The 20984-nt window shown below is 41.3% G+C and overlaps 1 protein-coding gene across 2 annotated transcripts in view; it reads left to right on the top strand.

Moving 5' to 3' along the window:
* The window catches only part of GNAS (GNAS complex locus), a 128517-nt gene that overhangs the window by 105750 nt on the left and 1783 nt on the right, over positions 1-20984 (top strand). For both annotated transcript variants that reach the window (XM_021553591.4, XM_021553592.4), the window contains exons 6-11: positions 16067-16121; positions 16464-16537; positions 16966-17024; positions 18630-18750; positions 19735-19865; positions 20386-20453. In XM_021553591.4, coding sequence (XP_021409266.1) covers positions 16067-16121; positions 16464-16537; positions 16966-17024; positions 18630-18750; positions 19735-19865; positions 20386-20453 — 508 coding nt within the window. The remainder of the gene's footprint in view (positions 1-16066; positions 16122-16463; positions 16538-16965; positions 17025-18629; positions 18751-19734; positions 19866-20385; positions 20454-20984) is intronic.

Here is a 20984-nt window from a genome sequence, read left to right as displayed (position 1 = left end):
TGTTCTCAGGATATTCCTTTGTCAAACTGAGTCTCAAGAGTGAGCCTCCTGACTGTTTTATTTTGGTGTTTTCATTAGCTCTCCCTAACATCACTGTGTGTGCCATGAAGAACAGAGTTTGCACTTTAGGTGTACACTCCTTTTCTTCCCTGGGCTAGAATTGCCTTCTCCTTGTTTATTCTGGAGAACTTGTTCACCTCTGTCCCAGGGTGAGACACTGCTTTAGGATACACACAGTTTGTTATCCCAGACAGGGCTTGGGTGAAACAAAGCTTCCCCATTTGTAAACTGATGCTTTGATACAGCTCTTCTTCAAGAGATTATTAAAGCTCACATCTGCAAAAACCCTTGGGTGATTTTGGATAGTGTGAGGTTTTAAGTGAAGTCATATGAATGAAGGATGATCAATCTTTCATGGTTCTAATGCCAAGAAGTATTGTGATGTCTTCAAGAATCTTGATCAAGGTCTTGTCATCAAGATCCTTGATCTTGAATCTCACAGTGGAGTAGTTTGGGGGAAGGGGTGAGAAGACGGGTTTAGAGAGATCTCCTGTTTTACCATTATATATTCTCCAAATGGGCATTCCAGACTCCAGGATCTTACCATGTCTCATTAAAAGGCAGATATTCTTACATTATCTGTGTATTTTCAATGCTAACTCTAATTCTCTAACTCCGTTGTTCAAAATTTGTTTCAAAAATAAGGTGTGTGCTATGTATGAAGTGTGGAATAGCCTTATGTGAGGTTACAAGTGCAACAGACTCATTAGTGCCACAGTGGAACAGTTACCAAGGGAAACGGTAATTAAAATGGCCAGTTTCAAAAAGCTTTTTGGAGAAGAACATGTCAGATTATAACTTGCTTTATTGTGATTAATGTGGCTATTTCAGTAAATTTGAAAATACCAGAATTCCTCTGTGCTCTCTCGGAGCTCTTTGCTAGGTGGGATCCTTGGCCTTTCTCCATTGCTGCTGGAGCACTTCCCTGTGCAGCTCTCTGCCCCAGAGCTGAGCTGCTCTGTGATCCAGCAGTGTGTTACCATTCTGCTCTGTGATCCAGCAGTGTTGTTATTCTGCTCTGTGATCCAGCAGTGTTACCATTCTGCTCTGTGATCCAGCAGTGTGTTACCATTCTGCTCTGTGATCCAGCAGTGTTGTTATTCTGCTCTGTGATCCAGCAGTGTGTTACCATTCTGCTCTGTGATCCAGCAGTGTGTTACCATTCTGCTCTGTGATCCAGCAGTGTGTTACCATTCTGCTCTGTGATCCAGCAGTGTGTTACCATTCTGCTCTGTGATCCAGCAGTGTGTTACCATTCTGCTCTGTGATCCAGCAGTGTTATCATTCTGCTCTGTGATCCAGCAGTGTGTTACCATTCTGCTCTGTGATCCAGCAGTGTTATCATTCTGCTCTGTGATCCAGCAGTGTGTTACCATTCTGCTCTGTGATCCAGCAGTGTGTTACCATTCTGCTCTGTGATCCAGCAGTGTGTTACCATTCTGCTCTGTGATCCAGCAGTGTGTTACCATTCTGCTCTGTGATCCAGCAGTGTGTTATCATTCTGCTCTGTGATCCAGCAGTGTGTTACCATTCTGCTCTGTGATCCAGCAGTGTGTTACCATTCTGCTCTGTGATCCAGCAGTGTGTTATCATTTGTGTTCTCAGCAGCTCCCTCCAGACCGTCCCTGCTCCGCTTCCCTTCCCTCCCGGGCACGGTGTGAATCCTGCATTTGCACGGAGCTCAGGCAGGGAAAACAGCACCAGGCAGGACTGGACAGGTCAAAGCAGAACTGCTTTCATTAGACTAAAAAAAAATCCCAACCAAACCCCAAGCCTGGCCCTCAACCAACTTTTAGGATCAGAAAGGTGTTGAGCCACTTCCCAGTTTCAATCTGATTGGAGCCAAGCCTTGCAGACGCTTGGGAAGCTGGAGCTCCACTGCTGCTTTTAATTGCTTCTTGTTTTCAAGGATAATTAGGAACTTTACTTAAAAATAGTAACTTTAGTGTTCAGTCCATTAAATTTGTCACCAAGATAATTCCATTAGACTCCCAGCTGTTTTCTTATTAGAATTCTCAACTAAAAATAGGTGGGATTTCTGCTGTTGTGTGCAGAGGCTGGTACCTCCATTTCAGCTCTAACTTTCCCTAATGATGTGAAACGTGTTTGTTTCCCTCAGAGCTTTCTTCTGGGCTGTATTTCAGAAGGTCCTGCTAATTATGCCAAAATTGTGCACTGTGGTTTTCTGATAAAGTCACGTGGCACTGAAGAATATGAAGCTGATTTCCCTCCAGACAAGTCTTACAAATGGAAGATGGATGCCGCACCCAGTGCATTTTTCTTTTTCACCAGTCTGCAAGTGATGTTTGTAGTAGTTGAACAAATACCTTTTAAAAACAAACAAACACTAATGAACACAGGTTTGTTACTATTATTATGAGGGGTGTGATTTACTTTCTCAGTTCAGTTCTCATGAGCAGTCCCTTTGTTGTGTATAATTGAAATCACAATGTAGATTGTGAGATAATGTGACAATTACCGTGTTTATATTGTGTGAAACACGGTGTTTTTTTGAAACAAACCTCTGTAATTACCAGAATCGGTACAAGCACATGCTGCTTTTATACCTACATGGTTTACAGGGTGAATCGGGTTGTAATATCCATGTGTAAGCAACGGGGTTTTTTTAAGTTCTGAACTGTTTTCACATTTATTCCTGACATCCACACCACAAGGCATCATAATGGATTAATGGTGGATATGCAGAAAGCTGAAACAGATTTTTCTCTGCAGAGTTAGGTCTGGCTATGTAAATGTATGGCAGTTTCCATGCATGCTTTCTTAGAAACCAGTAATCACTGGATCGGACAGGAGGGGTCTGGTTGGAAGGGACCACTGAGGCCACCTAGTCCCACCTCCCTAACCAAGCAGGGCCCCCTCAAGCACCTTACTCAGGGTTGTGTCCAGACACCTTTTAAAAACTTGCATTTTTTGACTGTGCTGTTAGTCAAAGATTTTTTTTTCCCTTGGGATACTTTTTGACTGTAACTCCACTGAACATATGCAGATTGTGCTGATAAAAATGAATGTAGGTAACAGAAGGAAGTTCTGCTGCAGAGCAGTGTGGGGCTTGTGGGATTTTTTTAAAGGCTTGATGTTTGGAGCCACAACCAAGAAAGTCAGTGACCCAAATGTAAATTATATAGGCCTTAAGGGTTTTTTTCTTCCCCACTCTGTTATCTTTAAGCAAAGAAACCAAAAATCATGAGATATGTTAGTAAAACAGGTCTCTCCAATGGAAGTGAGCTCATTCAAAGGAGGGAAATTTTCTTCCTTAATTAAAATGAAGAATATGCTTATCTGCAGAAGTACTCCAGTGGTGTTCCCTCAAAACCTGTATTTAGATGCAGTGTGTAATTCTGGCACGGCTTATTAGCATCTCAGATCTTTTTTAATTTTCTCATCTGCTTGTTGGCAGTCTGTTCCCTGGACTTCCTGTGCGTGTGCGTTCCTACAAAGCAGATAACTGCAGTTTTACAAGCTGGAGCTGAACGTGGGTGGGATGGCGTGAGGGAAAAGTGCTGTTTTGAAAGCTCTGCACCTGTCACTAGTTTTGAGCATCACCATCCGTGCAGGGCAAGCCAGTGTGTGCAAGATGCTGCAGAAATCTCTTAGGCAGCAAAATGTAGAAGAAAAGCAGGAGTGGCTATATTTAGTAGTTGCATATTATTAACTTCTGTATAATGTTCCAGTTGCTGTGCTCAGACACCCCTTTTTTGTGGTGAATTAATAATTTGCTGCTGAGGACAGGAAGTGGAGTTAAAGTGCTGTTGTATGATAAAAGCTGTGTTTCACATATGGTTATGGTGTTTATAGACTGTGTATGTATAAATAAGCACCTGATATGGGGTAGGTGGTGTAGGAACACACCTCCCTTTCACCAGAACCTGTGAGTGTTCTCTGCAGACTTTCTCCTGACCCATCTGATCTGAGTCTCTTCCACCTTGAAGCCTTTGCTGCTGTTCTTAAAGCGTGATCCGGAAGCTCTAATTATAGAAATGCAGAACAAATGGAAATCCTGGAATTGTCTCCAGCACTCTGGAGTCGCAGAGTTGCCAGTTGCAGGTATCAGAGCAATAGGTGAGCCAGCCCAGGATTGTTCCCCTGGAGCTGCCTCATGCCTTCACCTCCCAGCACAGCTTTGAATTGCACATTTATTTCCAGGTCTGTGGACTGTGACTGATGGCCACTACGTTTTAGGCATATATTTGAACCTAGACTGCAATCTGAAGGGTGCTGTACATCATTTAGTGCTTCTTCAGACATTGTAAGAGGCTTGCTGGGTTTATGTCTTCTTGCAAAATAACAGGCTTGGATATTGGGCAGCCAGAAGCCCCAGCTGGGATTTAACAAATGTTGATGTGGGAATAAGCACAATATTTGGGGAAGAGAAATAACATTTTAGACCCCTCCTTGTCTTTCCCACAGCAGCAATTATACCCATGGCTTTTAGTGTCTTTTTTAGTTCAGTTCTTCTCCTGAGACTGTTTAAATGTTTCTTTCATGTAGAAGAGGAAATTTGTAGTCTGTTAATGAGTAATTTAGGTTTAGGTTTTCATCCATTTGAGATGCAAACATGAGACACTGCCCTCTGCAGACAAGGAGATGATAAAGATGTGCTTGTCTTCTGCTGGAATCATGGCTTTTAGTCATCCAGTGGATTTTGGAGATTTTATTTTGGAACTTTAGTGCATACCTTGGGCCCTTCAGGTTGGCTTTTCCTTCCCTTGGATTCCCTGCTGCCTGGCTGTGATTGAGTGCAGGGGGGTGGGGAGTCCACCCACTGGTGGTCCAAAAATGAGTTGTTATTCATAGCTCTGTGATAGTTTTTTTTAGTGTAATAAACAAAAAAAAACAACCATAAACCAGTATCACTGAAACTTCAGAATTAATGCCCACTGAGATTAAGTTCTTCCCCACCTCCTGGTGTTTGCTTCATGCACCATTTTGTACTTGTTTCACGACAACAGTGGGTAGAATCTTTCTTTTGTTGTTCTCCTTGCCCCCATCCCCAGAGGAAAGGTGGGACTGGAGTTAAGGTTTCCAGAGAACGTGGCAGGAATTTAGAGGGAGCAGTTTTGTCCTGGGTAGCTCAGCTCAGAAGTTCTCTCCAGCCTCAGCTGAAGGGTGGTTTGTGGTCCGGGCTCTGGCCCAGCCTGGGAGCACAGAGAGCTGTGTGACAGAGGGATGGGGCTGTGGGAGAAGATTCCCTGCCCAGGCTGTCCCAGTCCTTGGCCTCTGTAAAGGCTGCCAACAAGGAGGCCAGTGAGGATGCTGAAGGGTGGTGTGTCTGTGTCACCTCTGGTACCTCCTGAATCTTAATTGAGGAATCTTCATTCAGTCTTAATTCTTCTGAGTATAAGGTTCTGCCTCAAGATAGAACTGTGCCTTCTGCTGCTGAGGAGTTTTTGGGGTTGTAATGCTGAAATAGTTATGTTCTGTGAATAATACATTCAGTAATTGTTTAAGTAATCACAACACTTTTATATAGGTAATAAATAGAGTCAATAAAGCTAGTTCAAAAGAACTAATTCCCCCCGAAGCAGCTGAACGACTTCCTCATTTTAACATTGCAAAACAAGCCAATTGGAGAGCAAGGGATTTTAAGAGTTGTTCCAAAATTTCCCCATCTCTCACCCACACCCCTCACTCCAGTCCTGTCTGGGTTCCGTGTTTTGCAGCACCTCTGTGAGCCAGAACTGCCATGGAAAACCTCCCTGAGCCGTCGTGACACTGGCTGAGAGAGGAAACAGGCAGAGGTTGTGCCTTGTCAGGGATTTTACTTTTCCTGTGCACACTTCATTCGAAATTCTCTGTGACTGCAGCATTAAAAGTGCACAGCTTAGAAAAGTCCGCATGAAAAAACACATTTTGCAAATGTTAGAATGTTTTGTAAATACAAAGTCTGTCCTACTGTGTTTTACAGTCATTTGAATGACTAGAGCTTTTAGTACTATTTTAAGGTCTTTTATAGCCAGCTGTGTCTTTTTAGAGGTGAGATTTAAAGTTCATATTTTTGTAACGGATTAAATTCTGCTTCAGAGTGAGTTGAGTCAAGTTAGGTCAGTGGGGAAGAGGGGGGGAAGGGGCAAAATATTGTATTTAAAAGATTCTAAAATGGTTTGTCGTGTCCCTTGTTAAATTAGGGCTGTTTGTGAGTCTTTGTAAAGGCACATTATTCTGCAAGGTGTCCATTTTAATTGCAGGCTTAAAAGCACTAAATACCCAAATGCAGTTTGTGGAAACACTGCATGGTCAGTGGTGGTGTGTTGATGCTGTCACAGACACGTGAGTAAGCAAAGATGGAGGGTCTATATTAGATTTTCCTTTTAAGAGTAGCAAAACAATCTGCAAAAAGCAGAACCATGAAACTGGATGACTGAAAGGTTTTTCATGGAGAATAAAAGAGGACTGCACTATTCCAGAACCATGGTGACTCCTGTGAATGGCTTTTCCACAGAAGTAGTGTGGTCACCTTTATTATTTACCTTTGATTCTGGCTTCAAGCTTGATTTCTTGCTCCTTTTATCTGCCTGAGTGTAATGTGTGCCAGGGACAGACAGGCACTTAAACTTGACTTCTTCATTTTGATGTATGGCAGAATACAGAACCAGATATTTGCTTTTCACTGTAGCCAAAGATGAGTGTCCCTGCACTGCTCAAAATTCACAGTATAAAATGCCATTGCAGCTCTGTATCATTTGCCTGTTTTAAAATGATATTTTTAAAATATGCCTGCTATTAAATTTAATGATCAAGCAAATGTTTTCAAGAAAAAGAAAAAAAAATAATAACTGTATTGTTACAACTCACTTCCAGATGAGAGATGTGCTCTCTACAGATGCTTTCAACTCCAGGTGCCAGTTTGTGCCTCTGCTTTTACAGAGGCCTGGAGTTGTTTTTGCTGGGTTGAAAGCAGAACATTTAAACAAGAAGGAGGGGGGAAGGCACATTCCTCTGAGGAGAGCACAAGCTGAAATGTGAGCTGCTGTGAGGTGTGGGACTGTCAGCCCAGCAGGTACTGGCAGGTACTCGGTCCTGGCCGAGGCCCTTCCATCCCGCAGCATCACGGGACAGAAATGAACATTTCAGTGTCCTGTCAGCAGCATCACAGTTAAAATTACTGCCTTTTTGCCAACTTCCTAAAGTACTGAACAAAAATCTCAGCTGGGATGGTGCCTAAGCAGACAAGATTCCAGCACTGGATTTATATCTTGCATCGGAATAGATACGAACTATTTTTGTGAAGATCTTTGTACAAGAGTAGTTAAATAGGGAGGTGAAGTCCTCCCTCACCACCCTGCTCAGAACCCAGCAGAGATTTGTCTTCCCATTGTTTGGGCTCATCTGGGGTCTGATTCCTTCCCTGAGCTATCACTGCTTCCTTAATTCCTGCGGAAACTCGGGCTTGGTTCAGAATTCCTTTTCTGTCACGTGAGGTCCTATCAGCTCCACTTAGCCTTGTCCCTAAAATTCCTCTTACAAATGAGGTTGCCCATTTTTCCAGTAGTAATTGGGGAAGTGCCTGGTTCTGTGTTCTTCCTGTTTGGGTTTACAAGCCACACACAAGCTGAAAAAATGTGGGAACTGTCTGAACCTTCATTTTATCTGGTTTTGTAGATAGCTTGTCTCTTCATGTTAGGGAAACTAGTATGGAGCATTAAGCTTGTTAAATATTTTATCATCTGAATGCGCTTTTATTAATATTTTAAATTATTAACATAATTTTTTATTTATTAGTGATGTCATTAATTCTTCAGCTGAAATCAATTCCACTGATTTGATGGCACTGGAGGGAGCTACAGACCAGGAGGATAATATTTATAAAAATACTTGGTTGAAACACAGTGAAAGATATCCCATTAGGGGTGAGTGGGACCCCTGGCCAGCGTGAAGGAGCACAAATCCTCCATAAGGATCATTCCATCAAGGCAAGGAGTTAATGGCAGAGAGGAGCTGGGGATGCTGTGTGAGCCCTTCCAGTGAAGGACTGGAATATTGTCCAGGTTTGGGTATCCCATGTAGTGTCTGCTGCTCTACAGCCCTGTCCCCCTCATCTTTCCCCCAGACAAAATGAGAAAGTTTGTCCTTTACGTGGGCCTGAAAGGGCTATATTACAGTGATGCATGAGTTGCTTTCTTAAGGAAGAAAAAACTACATCCTTTTTTATATTATTTAAATCAAAACTTGCAGCTGGTGATAGGCTCTTAGACTAACTTGGAGTATCTTTATAAAAACCAATAAATCCTACATTGCATATTTTAAAGTACATTATCCAAAATCCTTCTGTGCAAGCTGCTGTTCCTGAGGTGTGTGTTGTTCAGATGGCAGGAGAGCAAACTGGATGTGGTGAAAGGCAGGGGGAAGGGGAGGGAAGTTTACATACAGCTCGAAGCCTGGGTGGAAGTAACTACAATTTTTAGCAATGAAAATATCCATGTAGGGACCTAAAGGAATCCTGTGGGCTGATGGTGCAGCTTGCGTGGAGCGTGTGCACGGTGCCTTTTTGGCAGACAGAAGATATTTTACTGTGGCTTAATGCTTATTATAGTTGCAGTTTCTTGATCACCATCTGTAGTCTCTATTGGTTTTTGATAGAGCAACTAGGATTTTATATTTTGGGAGTGGTGTTCTCTGCATTATATCACGCTGACTTACTACTTCCAGTGTCTGTAAAATAACAAAGTCTCACAACTTCAGTCTGGTTCCTGAGCTGCTGCTTTCCTATGCTGGAGAAAATATTGAATCTCCTCATTATACAAATGGCTTCTGTTGAGTAATATTGACAAATACACTGAATAACATTTTTGACATAACATTCTGTTCCCACACAGATAATTTGGATGTAATTGAATGGGTTGATCAAGAGCTCGTGCTAAAAATACGACATTTTCTCACCCACTAAGTGGAAGAAAATGCTTGCTCCAGAGGCAGTTGGGTGGCACGGAGCTCTCGGGAAGTGGGATGGGATCTGCTGGGACTCTGGTTCTGTGCCATGCCGAGGGGCCAAAGGGATGATGCTGAGAGCAGCCCTGGCACAAGGATTTGGGAACCACGTCCCTCTCCGGGCTCCTGGAGGCACGGAGCAGCCTGAGGCTGATTTTAGCTGGAGCAAAGCGCTCCAGCCCGGGCAGGATCCCAGCCAGGATGCCTGTCAGACCCGCAGGAACACTCAATGCACTTGAGCCAAAAATGTACAGAAATAGTTGTGGGGGGGTCGGGGGGGGGAAGATTTGAAGATCTCTTTTCTTTCCTTCTGTTTTTCCTTATTTTAATGGTCTCCTGGGCAAAAGGCTGCATTGTTACAGTTTCAAAAGCAGGGTGGTTGTGCTGCAGACGGGTGGGGAAGAGAAAGAAAAATAGACCTTAGAGAAAGGCTGGCTGTTTAGTATGCAATAAAGTGACTTTTATACCTCTCCCAATCTCCTATCAAATAAATCTCGTGCTAACAAGCAATCAAACCCGTTTCCCTGCCCTGCTCCGCACAGCCCGAGCCACATTGTACCTTTGCAGCCTTTGAAACTGCCTGTGCCTATTTTTATTTGTCAGGCCGGGGCTGGGCTGGCCCCATTCCAGATGTGTCTCACAAGATTTGGTGCTGATGAGCTATTTATAGCCCTGTGGTTCCATTGTCATGGCAACCGTGCTAGAGGCCAAGGCGGCTGGGAGCTATTTCTGGACTTGTGCTGTAATGTAAAACTGATTGGGAAAGTTAGTGCATCCTCTAAGCCAGACTAACTTTAGACAGGCAGAGAGAGAGGGGGGAAAAAATATTTATAAAAAAAAAAAGGGACAACTGCAACCTCTTTAAATAGGTTTTTCTCTTTCTCCTACCTTTTCCCCGTGTCCCTTTCCGAGCAGTGTTTGAAGGGCTGCTCTGCCTTCTGCTGGGTTTGTCTGACATTCATTCATGCCTCGCGGCGGGTCGCGCTGCTTCCATGAGCCACTTTGGGAAGCTGGGTGCGGAACCAGCCTCCTTTGTAGGGCAACGTTTGAATTCCCAGAGACGCAGAACTAAAGGGGGCTTTGCTGGCACGGCCTGGTTTTTTTGGGATAGTTGCAGTTCTTTGTACCCCATAGTTTTAATACTCTTATTTTTTTGTGTGTGCTTCATGTTCTCCACGCCATATAAGGAACTGTAACCTTGATTACCACAAGATGATTCCAAATATATGGAGTCATACTTTTCAGCTTTCTCATTATTTGCTTCAAAATTAGACCCATGGTGCCCCTCCGCCTCCAAGTGGCTGGAATGCTCGAGGTTCTTCTGGAATTACAGCTGGGGCCGCTCTCAAAATCACTTTTGTGGGATATGTACGCATTGACACCATCTATAATTAAATTCTGAGCTTTGAACTATTTGTGAACCTTGCTGTGCGACTCACAGTTTCAATAAGGAAATCATACTAATGCTTTGACTTGAAACTGGAAATCAAAAAGTGTTTACAGCTTCTTGGGAAAGTTTTCTGGAGACTTGGTTTACTTCTGTTCACGTCTTACGCTACATTTCGAGGTTCATTTCCAACATAAATCTGGTTTTCAATGAGTCCCTTATGTCTGAGGACTGACATGGAGAATGTTGTTACAGGAACATCGTATAGGAGATGGTTTTAGATGCAATATAGTGCTTTCCTAATTATACCAATAATGCTTGGTACAGTACTGTCCCTGTGTGCCTGTCTCTATAAAGGTTTTTTCTCTTTCCTAATTGTAAAGTTGTTAAAGTAATTACAAAGGTTTTGTAATTTATTTTCTTTCTTTATCTAGTTTTGATTAGGCAGAAAAAAGATCCGTGCCTTTCTGAGCATTTTTAATTTTGCAGTAATGTTTGTGGCACGTTTTCAGTGACGACCTCAGCAGTAAAAGCTCCCCCTTTGCAAATAATAGAAAATATCAGTACATGTATAAAAAACAGTCAAAACCTACCGATGTCCTAACTTAGATTTTAACTTAATCTGAGGAAAAACCTGCCAAATTTGGTTTCACATGCTGAATATCAGCAAATTGAACATTCGCCTCTTTTATTTGCATCATTCCTGTAACTCTGCCTGCTGTTCTGCTCCTCTTGCAAAATAAAGCAGCTGAAATCTCTATCACCAGTTTAAGGAATAGGGTTCCCTCCTCTCCCCACCCCTGCTTGCTTTGAGCAGCAGAAAGGGACAGAGTTGAGGACAGTCAATTTGTTCATACACAAATACCCTTTTAAAAGGGAATTTACTATCTTTGTACTCAACCTATGTCGCTGGCTCAGCACAGACAGCATAGCTGAAGAAAGAATTTACCAAATAGTTAACTGCAGAGCTTCTAGAAAGCTCTGCTGAATATCATAAAGGATTATGGCAAGGACTAAAAAAGCAGGAAAGCAGTAGTAAAGCATGGTCTGAAAAAAGAAATGGTTCTGAAAAAATTAAAAATGCACTCTTGTTTACAATAAACACTTTATATTGAGTTAAATTTCAGCTTAAAACTACTTTAAGTAGTATTTTGTAGTTCTGATAGGGTGTAGGTAAATAAAAATCCACTGGACAAATGCACAGTTTGGTCTTTAGGGTGATCAGTAAAAAAATAGTAATTTCTTTCTGGTCATAGAAACCTGAATTGGAAAGACTGTTCTAGAGGTGATATGGGGAAATGCCAGCATAATTCTTAGTAAAATCTTGATAATTCTTAGTAATTCTGGTGGGTTCTTAGTAATATCTTGGTAGAAACACATGACTCAGTGGAAATGAAAAATGGAAAATCATTTCCACTGACTCAAGGGACTTGGGGCAATTAACTACTCAGTGTGCCTGCCTTTAAAATAGGGTTGTGCCATGTGTGCATTTTGGGGTGTGATGCTGGAGGCAGGAAATGCAGCCTCAGAGAAGGCAGGCAGGAGCTGGAAGTCTGATTTACTGTCTGTGAAATATCTCGAGGCTTTCTAAAGGCCAGGAACCTCACAAATGCAGAGTTTCAGTGCTACTGTTGAGGCTTATAAGTTATAAACAAATGTTGTCTTTAGTTGGGATTGAAACCTTGATTTCATTAAGTATCTTGCTGACACTGAAGATGAGATCTAATTGTGTCTTTTAAGGGAGACATTTTATATGGAAATTCAAGTCATGACTTGACTAGTAAAAAAACCTGATGGAAATAAAGCACTTCAAATATAGGTGTGTTGTCAGTTTAAGACACCTTTCCAGTGTTGTTCTAGGCTGAAAACAAAAGCTCTTCTTCAGAAAGCAGTAAAAAAAAAACCAAAAACACCAACCAAAAAAAAACCACACAAAAATCCTGTGTGCCAACCATTTTGTCAGATGAGAGAGAGTAACATTTTGGTTGCTGTTTATTGAGCAGGCTGTCAGGAAATGCTGGAGGAAAGGAGGAAAGGCAGCCTGAGCTCCCCTCCCGTGCTGCCCCAGCCGTGGAGCCGAGGTGGAAGATTTGGTGTGGCACACACCTTTCCAGCAGAGAGAACAAGCTGCACTTCTTTGTCTGTCAGCAGCTCTGTTCATTCAGGAAATTCCCTCCATAGGGATAGAGCAGCTCTCTCTGGATGAAAGAACTCCAGAATAACTCAGCTACTGGCATTATATCTTCATCTGAAAATTGGGACATGGTTTTGAGGTAATAGATTTTAGTTAAAACTTGGAGAGAATTGAGGATACATGTATGGCCTAATTACTTAGACCTGCTGGAGCTAAGGAAAGCCTCTGTGTAGCTCTCTGTGAATCTGCCCTTAAAATTCAAGATACTTTATTTGTCACAAAGATCTGCTTGGAACACTTTGTGTGTGGTTTTCCTTCCCTAAGCTAAAAAAGAGGACACAAAAATGCAGCATTTTTTTTATTTCAGATTGTTTTGATTTTTTTGTTAATACCTTTTATTTTAATATCTCAGAGACACAACTGGTGCTGTCCTAGAGATGCTTCCTCTCAGTGTTGCTGATTACAAATAACCTGAAGTCTTTTGAGGGGTTTTTTTTGTGTCAGAGCTGTATCAATGTTTTATAACACAGGCAAAAGAGCCTCTTACTACACGACAGAATTTTGCAGAGCAGTAGCTGATCCTGTTATTTAGTCATGTCCAGAATGTGGCCCAAAGTGAGAATTGGCAGCAATGCTGAATGAATTATTTGCTTTCTGGAAAATAGCTTTTCCATATAATCTCTGGGAAGATTTTACAGAACAAAAAAAACCACTAACTTTGTAACTTGGTTCAAGGCTTGCTCACAGTATAAAATTTGGTTTTGTGGTTTGACAGTTTTATGTGAATTATTTCATCAAGGTCACTTCTGTTTCTCCCTGTAAGTTCACTGCTGACACAGTAGATGGTGGGCACATCTCCAGTAGGCTTAGAACAATCTCTCACAGCAGTGAATTCAGCACACAAAGTAGTACTCAAGTGGCCTCACTTATGTTTTGGGTAGAGCATAGCAAGAATTAAAAATAGAAATTAATGATGGTGAATTTGTGTTTATTTTGAACTGGGCTTTGTTCTCATCTGACTGGATTATTAGTTTAATTTACTGGATAAATTGTTTGGTTTTGACTAACATCGACTGAGAAGTCTCTGAACTCAGTGTATGGATGTTTTCTGAACTTTCATGCTCCTGCTGATGCTCCTTATTTTAGGTGTATCAGAGCAGATCAAATTTCTGCTCCCCTTTTCTCCTCACATTTATTTTTCCATTGACCAACTGAAAGAACAATCCCCCTTCTTTACACATGAGCAAAAAATCAAACTGTTTTTTAATGCCTTTAGCCCTTTCTAAAGCTGCTGGAGCAGAGTTTGATGAAAGGCACAAGGAAAAATCTTCATGGAACGTATCACTGTGTTCCATTTTCCCTAAAATGCCCTGGAAGCAGGAGGGGTTTTCTGGTGGCTGTCTCACAGTGAAAGACTTCCTTCTCCAGGGAGCATTGTTAGGAGTGTCAGATGTTGCTGAATGTTGGGAGCTTGTTTTGGGGGGAAGAAGAAATGTTTATTCCATTGGAACTTGTTTTACCTGGCATGAGCATTGCTGTTGGAATTCATCTCTAGTACAGTACTACTGCTCCTATGTGGCTGATGTTTTTCAAGGAAATCATAGGCCTAAAAATAGTCTGCATAAACAACAGTAAGAGGTTTGTACTTTCAGTTCCAGGTTTTAGCAATATCTTGTTGTTATTTTCTAGTTTTCACTTTCCAAAATCCATTAAGCTGATTAGCAGAGTGTTTAAAAATAAAACAAAACAGAAGAAAAAAAAAAAACAAAAAAAAACAAAAAAAAAAAAAAAACAAAAAAAACAACGAACCAAAAACCCACCTCTTGTGGAACCCAGCATAAAATGTTCTGCTTGGATAAATTCATACAGAAAGACTGGGTGATTGCAGTAATCACCTTTGTATCTTGATGAACATGTTCTGTTCAGAACATTTTTCAAGCATCCTCCAACTTGTGAAATTGCCACGTGATTCTGAAACTGTGCTCTGAGGGGAGAGGATGGGGTGGAAACACTCGTGCTCCTTGGAACTCAGGGCTGTTGTACTTATTTAACATCCTCTGTGTACTGAACAGAGAGTTTTGTATTTTCCCTTTGGATTTAAAAAAAAAAAAGAAAAAAAAAAGAAAAAATGACTTAACAGCTTGGAAGATATGAGGAAAAAATCCAGCTTGCAAATTGCAGAGCACAGTTTGTCACCACTTTATCCTTGTGAGTCTGTGGCCATGTCACGTTCCATGATGGAAACTGAACTTTGCACTTTGTCTCACGTGTTTTTGTAGCGTGTTAACTTAAGATACATTTTAATATGTTTAAAATTCTGTAACTCAGTCTAAACAAAAATTAATTTTCATGTGTCTCTGAAGCAAGATCTTCTAGAAAAGGGCATTGCACTGATGCAGTTATCAAAATACAGGATTATTTTTTCCCCTTTCCCTGCTTCTCATTAGGTGTTTTAGGAAGTTTTGGGGCTGAAACTGGGGCCGAGTTGTGTGGTGGCTTTAATGGCAATTTTTTGGGGGTTTTTGATTTGTGAATCTGGGACAGGTTTTCCCCCGTTGAAGCTGTGACTGTTGTTAGTGCACATTAAAGAGGCAAGGAAAACTCCCTTTTCCTTTGTGATTCCTGCTTCAGAGAGAAAACAGTTCATGCAGAGGAATTTCCAGAGGAGCTCAAGGCCTATTGGTTTAAAGGCTGATTAATGATTAATGTTAGGGACATTAATGCACTGCTGAAGTGGAAGGGCTGAGCCAGGGGGCACCTGGCTGAAGACTTGGCTGGGCAGTGGGACTGGGACAAACACCATTAAATCTGCATCCTGAGCTGCTGGTTTGCCACCACAACAAAGCAGAATTCACTATATCCCTGAGATTTTTTGCTCTTTGAGTTGAAATGAAAGATAATTATGAGGCTATAGTTAATTGATTAAAAAAATAAATACGCAAGAGTTATCATCTGTAGATAGTGCCTAATGAATTTGAAATATATCTCTTATTACCCATTTAGCCAACTAATGCTGCTGCTCCAGAAACTAACTGAAACACTGATACAGCAGCTGACTGAAAAATCAGTGTCCCCTCTCACTTAACTGAACTTGTACTGAAATTGCTTTAGGGCTTTCATTTATCTAAAGAACTATAGAGTTGATAAGTTGTTCTAAAAAATACTCATTTTACTTTCAGGGGAAGTACATGTGGGCAATTTGCTTGAGTCATTGCTTCACCGTGAATAAGCAGCAGGTTACGTTGTGTGAATAAATGACCCAAATTAAACTGCCGGGGTGTTTGTGGCGGGAGGGGCTCCCTGGCATTCCCAGATGGATCCGCTGCTCTCATCCCTCTGCTGGCTGCTGCTGGCAGCGCTCCTCCTGAGCACAAAAACCCAAATTTTGCCTTTCCAGCATGAGATTTTTCATCCTTTTGTGAGCCTGAGGGAATTAAAATGCACCAGAATTTACCTGGGAACTGTCAGTTACTAAAGCATCAGAAATTTTGTCTGATTTGGGAGTAATGAGTTTCTCTTTTTTCTTTTCCTTTCCCCAGTTTTCTAGACAAGATTGACATAGTCAAACAGAACGAGTACACCCCATCTGACCAGGTACGTGGAGATTTTTGAGGAAATTACACAATTTATCTGCCCCCTTCGTCTTTGGGGTTAATTAATTCATTTTGTAATTGCCATTTCAGGTATTGCCATGCATTGTACATTTTAGTATTTCCAATAAAAGTTGCTTTATCCATTGGATTATGTTTATACACATAAATTATATACAAGGTTACATCCCTTAGAAGATTTCCATCATGCTTCTGTGGCACTGAACGTTCCAGTGCTTGGTGTTGTGATACAGCATGAAAAAAAAGGGGTTTATTTCCATTGCTGGATATGTGGAAACACACCAAGTATCTGTGTTGACTGAATGCATTTCCCTTTATGCTTTAGGATCTCCTCAGATGCAGAGTTTTGACATCAGGAATTTTTGAAACCAAGTTTCAGGTGGATAAAGTAAATTTTCAGTAAGTATAATTATTTTCTTTTTTTATGTTTTTACATTTTTTTAATACAACACAGACAAATACCAAGGTAAACTGGGAAGAGAGCCTACCATATATTCATTGGACCTACTGTATTTCTCAAGTATCAGTGTTTAATAGAAAGGAAGTATTTTATTATTTTTTAATTTAGTAGTCTGGCTTGAAAATGAAATGCAAATTGGTGTACTTTATTTTAAATCACAAAGAACAAAATCTTTTAAATCTATTTTCTCTGCATGCATGTGTTCATGGACTGCTTACTTATTCAGGTTCTTGTAATCCAAGATTCCCTTTAATTTCTATAACACAGAAGTCCTAAAGTTTCTTCCCTTTTCTGTTTGCATGCAGACACAAACAAAAAACTCAGCTCAAAATGATTCTGACTAACTGATTTATGTTTTTTTTTTTAGTATGTTTGATGTTGGAGGGCAACGAGATGAACGCCGAAAATGGATCCAGTGTTTTAATGGTAGGATTAGAATTTCTGGTGGCTTTATAAAATAGTTCTCTGCAGAATTGTAGTGCCTAATCTTCATTTTCTCATGTGTGTGAGAACTTCATCTTTCTATGTAGCATAATAAGGAGTTATCTAACAGTCATACAGAATTGAATTTTTTCTTGACATGTAAGCTCCTGTAACTACATAGAACATCTTCAAGGAGAATGCAGGTGGAGAGGAATTTGATAACTTCAGTTTGTCCATTTCTTTGGATTCCCTCTCTTCAGTTAATCAAATATTTTTTGAGGTGGCTTTGTGCATTATTTGCCAGCTGTGAGAGTGTAAACTCCAAGCCATGTTCTGTCCTCCACATACAGGTTTACATACAGACGTGCCTGTGCAAAATACAAAATATAGGGTAATTATTACATGCATAAAATCAGATTATCACATTTTTATGTATAATTGCAGCCACTTGGCTCTGTTGTGGTGCTTCTTTCTGAATCAGCACTGGCCCAGTAATGCAGAATGAGGCTGTAGGGAGCATCTGTCTGGTTCTGGTTAGACACATCTGGTGAGAGCTGGAGTCTCTTAACACCAGTGTCCCCATGAGTTCAGGTCAGGTTTAATTCCCACATGACTGCAGTTAGGCAGACTGTGTCTGTCCTGAAGTGTGACAGGTACCTTCACTGCATTTCTTTGTTTTACTCTGTATCTGCTTAGATGAGAAGCTTTTTTCCACAAAGGTTTTCATAAACCTAGACTTGGTGGAAATATTTTCTCTTCTTTGTTGTTGGACAAAATAGCAATGAAGTTACATAAAAAAGTCCTCCTTTTTTTTAGAAAAGTTACAGCAAGATCCTAGAGAATAAATAAAGCAGAATGCAACTTGGAATCCATGGTACATTGCTACAGTTCCTGTCACAGAATCACCTGGACACTGTCTTTGTGTGTGGAAGGACTGGGCAGTATTTTCTTCTGTGCTGTTAGTGACAGATTTGTTTGGGTTTTACCTCTGCTCCTTCCTCTTCCTGTTACCTCATGGTCTGACTCGTGTTCTGCTGCTGTGCCCGAGGTGGATGAGCCTGGCAGTCAGAGTGAGGGATGAGCAGCACAGGGATGCTGACCCTGTGATCCTGGGAATGCCTCCCAGGGAAGACATGGGGCTCTAAGCAGTAAAACTCACTACAGGGGGACCACTGCAACTACCCATAAATTCACTGCAGTCTGCTGCTGTTATTACTACTCTTTACAGAAATCAAAAGTGCTGTTTGTCCTGAGGTTTTCCCCCAAGGACCTCCCTGTCCTTTCCTGATAGCTCATTGTTGTTTCCAGTTTTCTTGACTAGTTTTAAATTCTCCCTTTGGCTTTCTTCAGTTTCTCTCTCTTGGTCCAGTTCCTTTCTTTCCTACATTTTCTGTCATTCTGTCACCTGTTCTGGGGCCTGCTTTGCCTTTCTTCCATGGTTTCTTCACTTTCCTTTTTGATTCCTGGCACTTAAAATGTTGTCAGCAACAGCATCCCGGCCTGTTTTCTGCAGGGAGCTGAAAATCTGGCAGCCTCTTATTGAACTTCATGATTCCTGGATATTTCTTCTGAAGCTTGGCATTAACTAAAGGGTATTTCTTGGTTTAGATGTGACTGCTATCATATTTGTGGTGGCGAGCAGTAGCTACAACATGGTGATACGAGAGGACAATCAGACCAACCGGCTGCAGGAAGCACTAAACCTCTTCAAGAGTATCTGGAACAACAGGTCTGTGGAAGGCTCTTCTCACTGGGATTGCTGATCCTGCCTCACACTGCACTCCTGGAGGGGCCTGGCTGGGACAAAGTTCATTTCATTTTCTCCAGAACAGCTCATGGAGTGCTGTGGTTTGGGTTTTGCCCAGAACAACGCTGATAACACACTCCTGCTGCTGAGCAGTGTGTGCAGAGCCCTCTCTGTTCCTCACTCTGTTCCTGCAGTGAATCCTCAGGGCTGTTGGGAGGGGACACAGCTGGGCAGATCCAAACTGGCCAGAGGTTTGGATCTGCCACATAACATTCCCTGCAGTAAGGGGGAAAAGAGGGGATTTTGGGAGGTTACGCAGCTTGCTGGATATTGGTCTGCCCACAGGAGGTGGTGAGTGATTGCCTTTGCATCACTTGTTTTGTCTTCTCCTCACTTTTACTTATCCTTCCCTAATGAAACAGTCATCATTTATATTTTTATCTTGACCCCCAGATTTTTTTTCTTTCATTCTCCCTTTCCTCCTCCTCCACCCCCTGAGGAGGAAGGTGAGTGAGGAGCTGTGTGGTGCTTGGCTTCCCACCAGGGTTAACAGCACGGGGGGCTCTGTTATTCACATTTCCTGGCACAGTCTGGGCTGGTTCTTTGGTCACAGCCTCCCACCTCTGACATTTATTACACTCAGATCATTACAAACAGCTCTGCACAGCTACTAATTGGTGGTTGCCATATTGAGGCTGAAGTAATTAAAGTAGTGATGGAGCAGTGCTCTGGGAGGTGGGAATGTTCCCCTGGGATGGGTTTGGATTAACAGCACAAAGTGGGGAACACCCTCAGAGTGTGCACACCTGCAATTACACCCTTGGGATTCAGGTATAAAGGGAACCTTTCCAAATCATTCCAGTGTGTCACAGGACCTCATCCCCAGACATGTTGTGTGACTTACTTTAAGTTTTTGTATGATCTGGGCCGTGCCTCCTAACAGTGTTTGGTTTCCCTTTTCCACAGGTGGCTACGGACCATTTCAGTAATCCTTTTCCTGAATAAACAAGATTTGCTAGCAGAGAAAGTTTTGGCAGGGAAATCTAAAATTGAAGACTACTTTCCAGAATTTGCTCGCTACACTACACCAGATGATGGTAAGATTTTTAAGTTTTGTTTGCAATTTTTCATTTCCTTGTTAATCACATTCGTGATGGTTTTGGTAGCTTCAGCAAAGACTTGAAAACTCTTAAATAGATGCAATCATCAATGTCTTTTAGCCAGATAGTAATGTTTAATTTAAGGTATTAATAATGAGAGATTCCTGCCTCTTAAACATTTAATATATTAATCATTTCATCGTGACAAAATCCTTTTACTTTGGTGTAGATCACAGTCTGACATTTTGTCACAAATGTGTCCTTGGGACTCCCCCTAATGCTGCCTGTGGACATTTCTCTTACCTGCCAAATGCCTGGTACTGTGGCCATTGTAATATTACCTTATTCTCCTGAAATCCTGCTGGTTTAAATAATGTTATGGTTTGTCTTGTCTCACAGTCAGTTCTGCCAAGTGTATTTCTGTCATATGTGAGCAGAAAACAGAACAGGCTGAGATTTTTAGGTGCTATTACCAGAAAACACCTGTTAATAAGATGCTTATTTTATTATTAATTAGCAACACCAGAGCCTGGTGAGGATCCCAGAGTTACAAGGGCCAAGTATTTTATTAGAGACGAGTTTCTTGTAAGTATTTCCTTTCTTTGCCTATTTCTTCTGTGATTCTTCTCAAACCCAAGCTCTTGCTCACCTTCTGCTATTGCAAAGTGCTGTCACTTCCTGTGTTGTTTGTACTTAACATCCCCACTGCATCTACCATTATTTATGAGCTTTACTACTGTTTCTTAGCTGCTTTTTGGATATTTGTACATAATTAAATATTAAAAGAATTGGTGAGAATTAAGAAACCCCAAATAGAATGATGATTGAAGTCCTGCTGTTATTAGTGGGGCCAGATTTTTATTCCATGCGTTATTTCTAAAGATAGAGACTAATCAAGAGATGCCTCATTTGTCAGATATTAATGTCATTTTTGTAATATCTTTCCCATTACTGGTCAGCTGAAGCTATAATGGACATATATTTTTTTTAATATTGTTTATTTGTACAATTATTTGTAATGGTGAGCCTGGCAATCAAATTGTGGGCTCATTTTAAAATGGAGTAAAACAAAAAGTTGAGGGAGGCTTTCTGTAAAGCAGAGATAAAAACTTTATA

This window comes from Lonchura striata, chromosome 20 (genome assembly GCF_050655825.1).
Source record: "Lonchura striata isolate lonStrDom1 chromosome 20, ASM5065582v1, whole genome shotgun sequence".
NCBI classification, from domain to species: Eukaryota; Metazoa; Chordata; class Aves; order Passeriformes; family Estrildidae; genus Lonchura; species Lonchura striata.
This window is presented reverse-complemented; position numbering and strand designations above follow the sequence as displayed.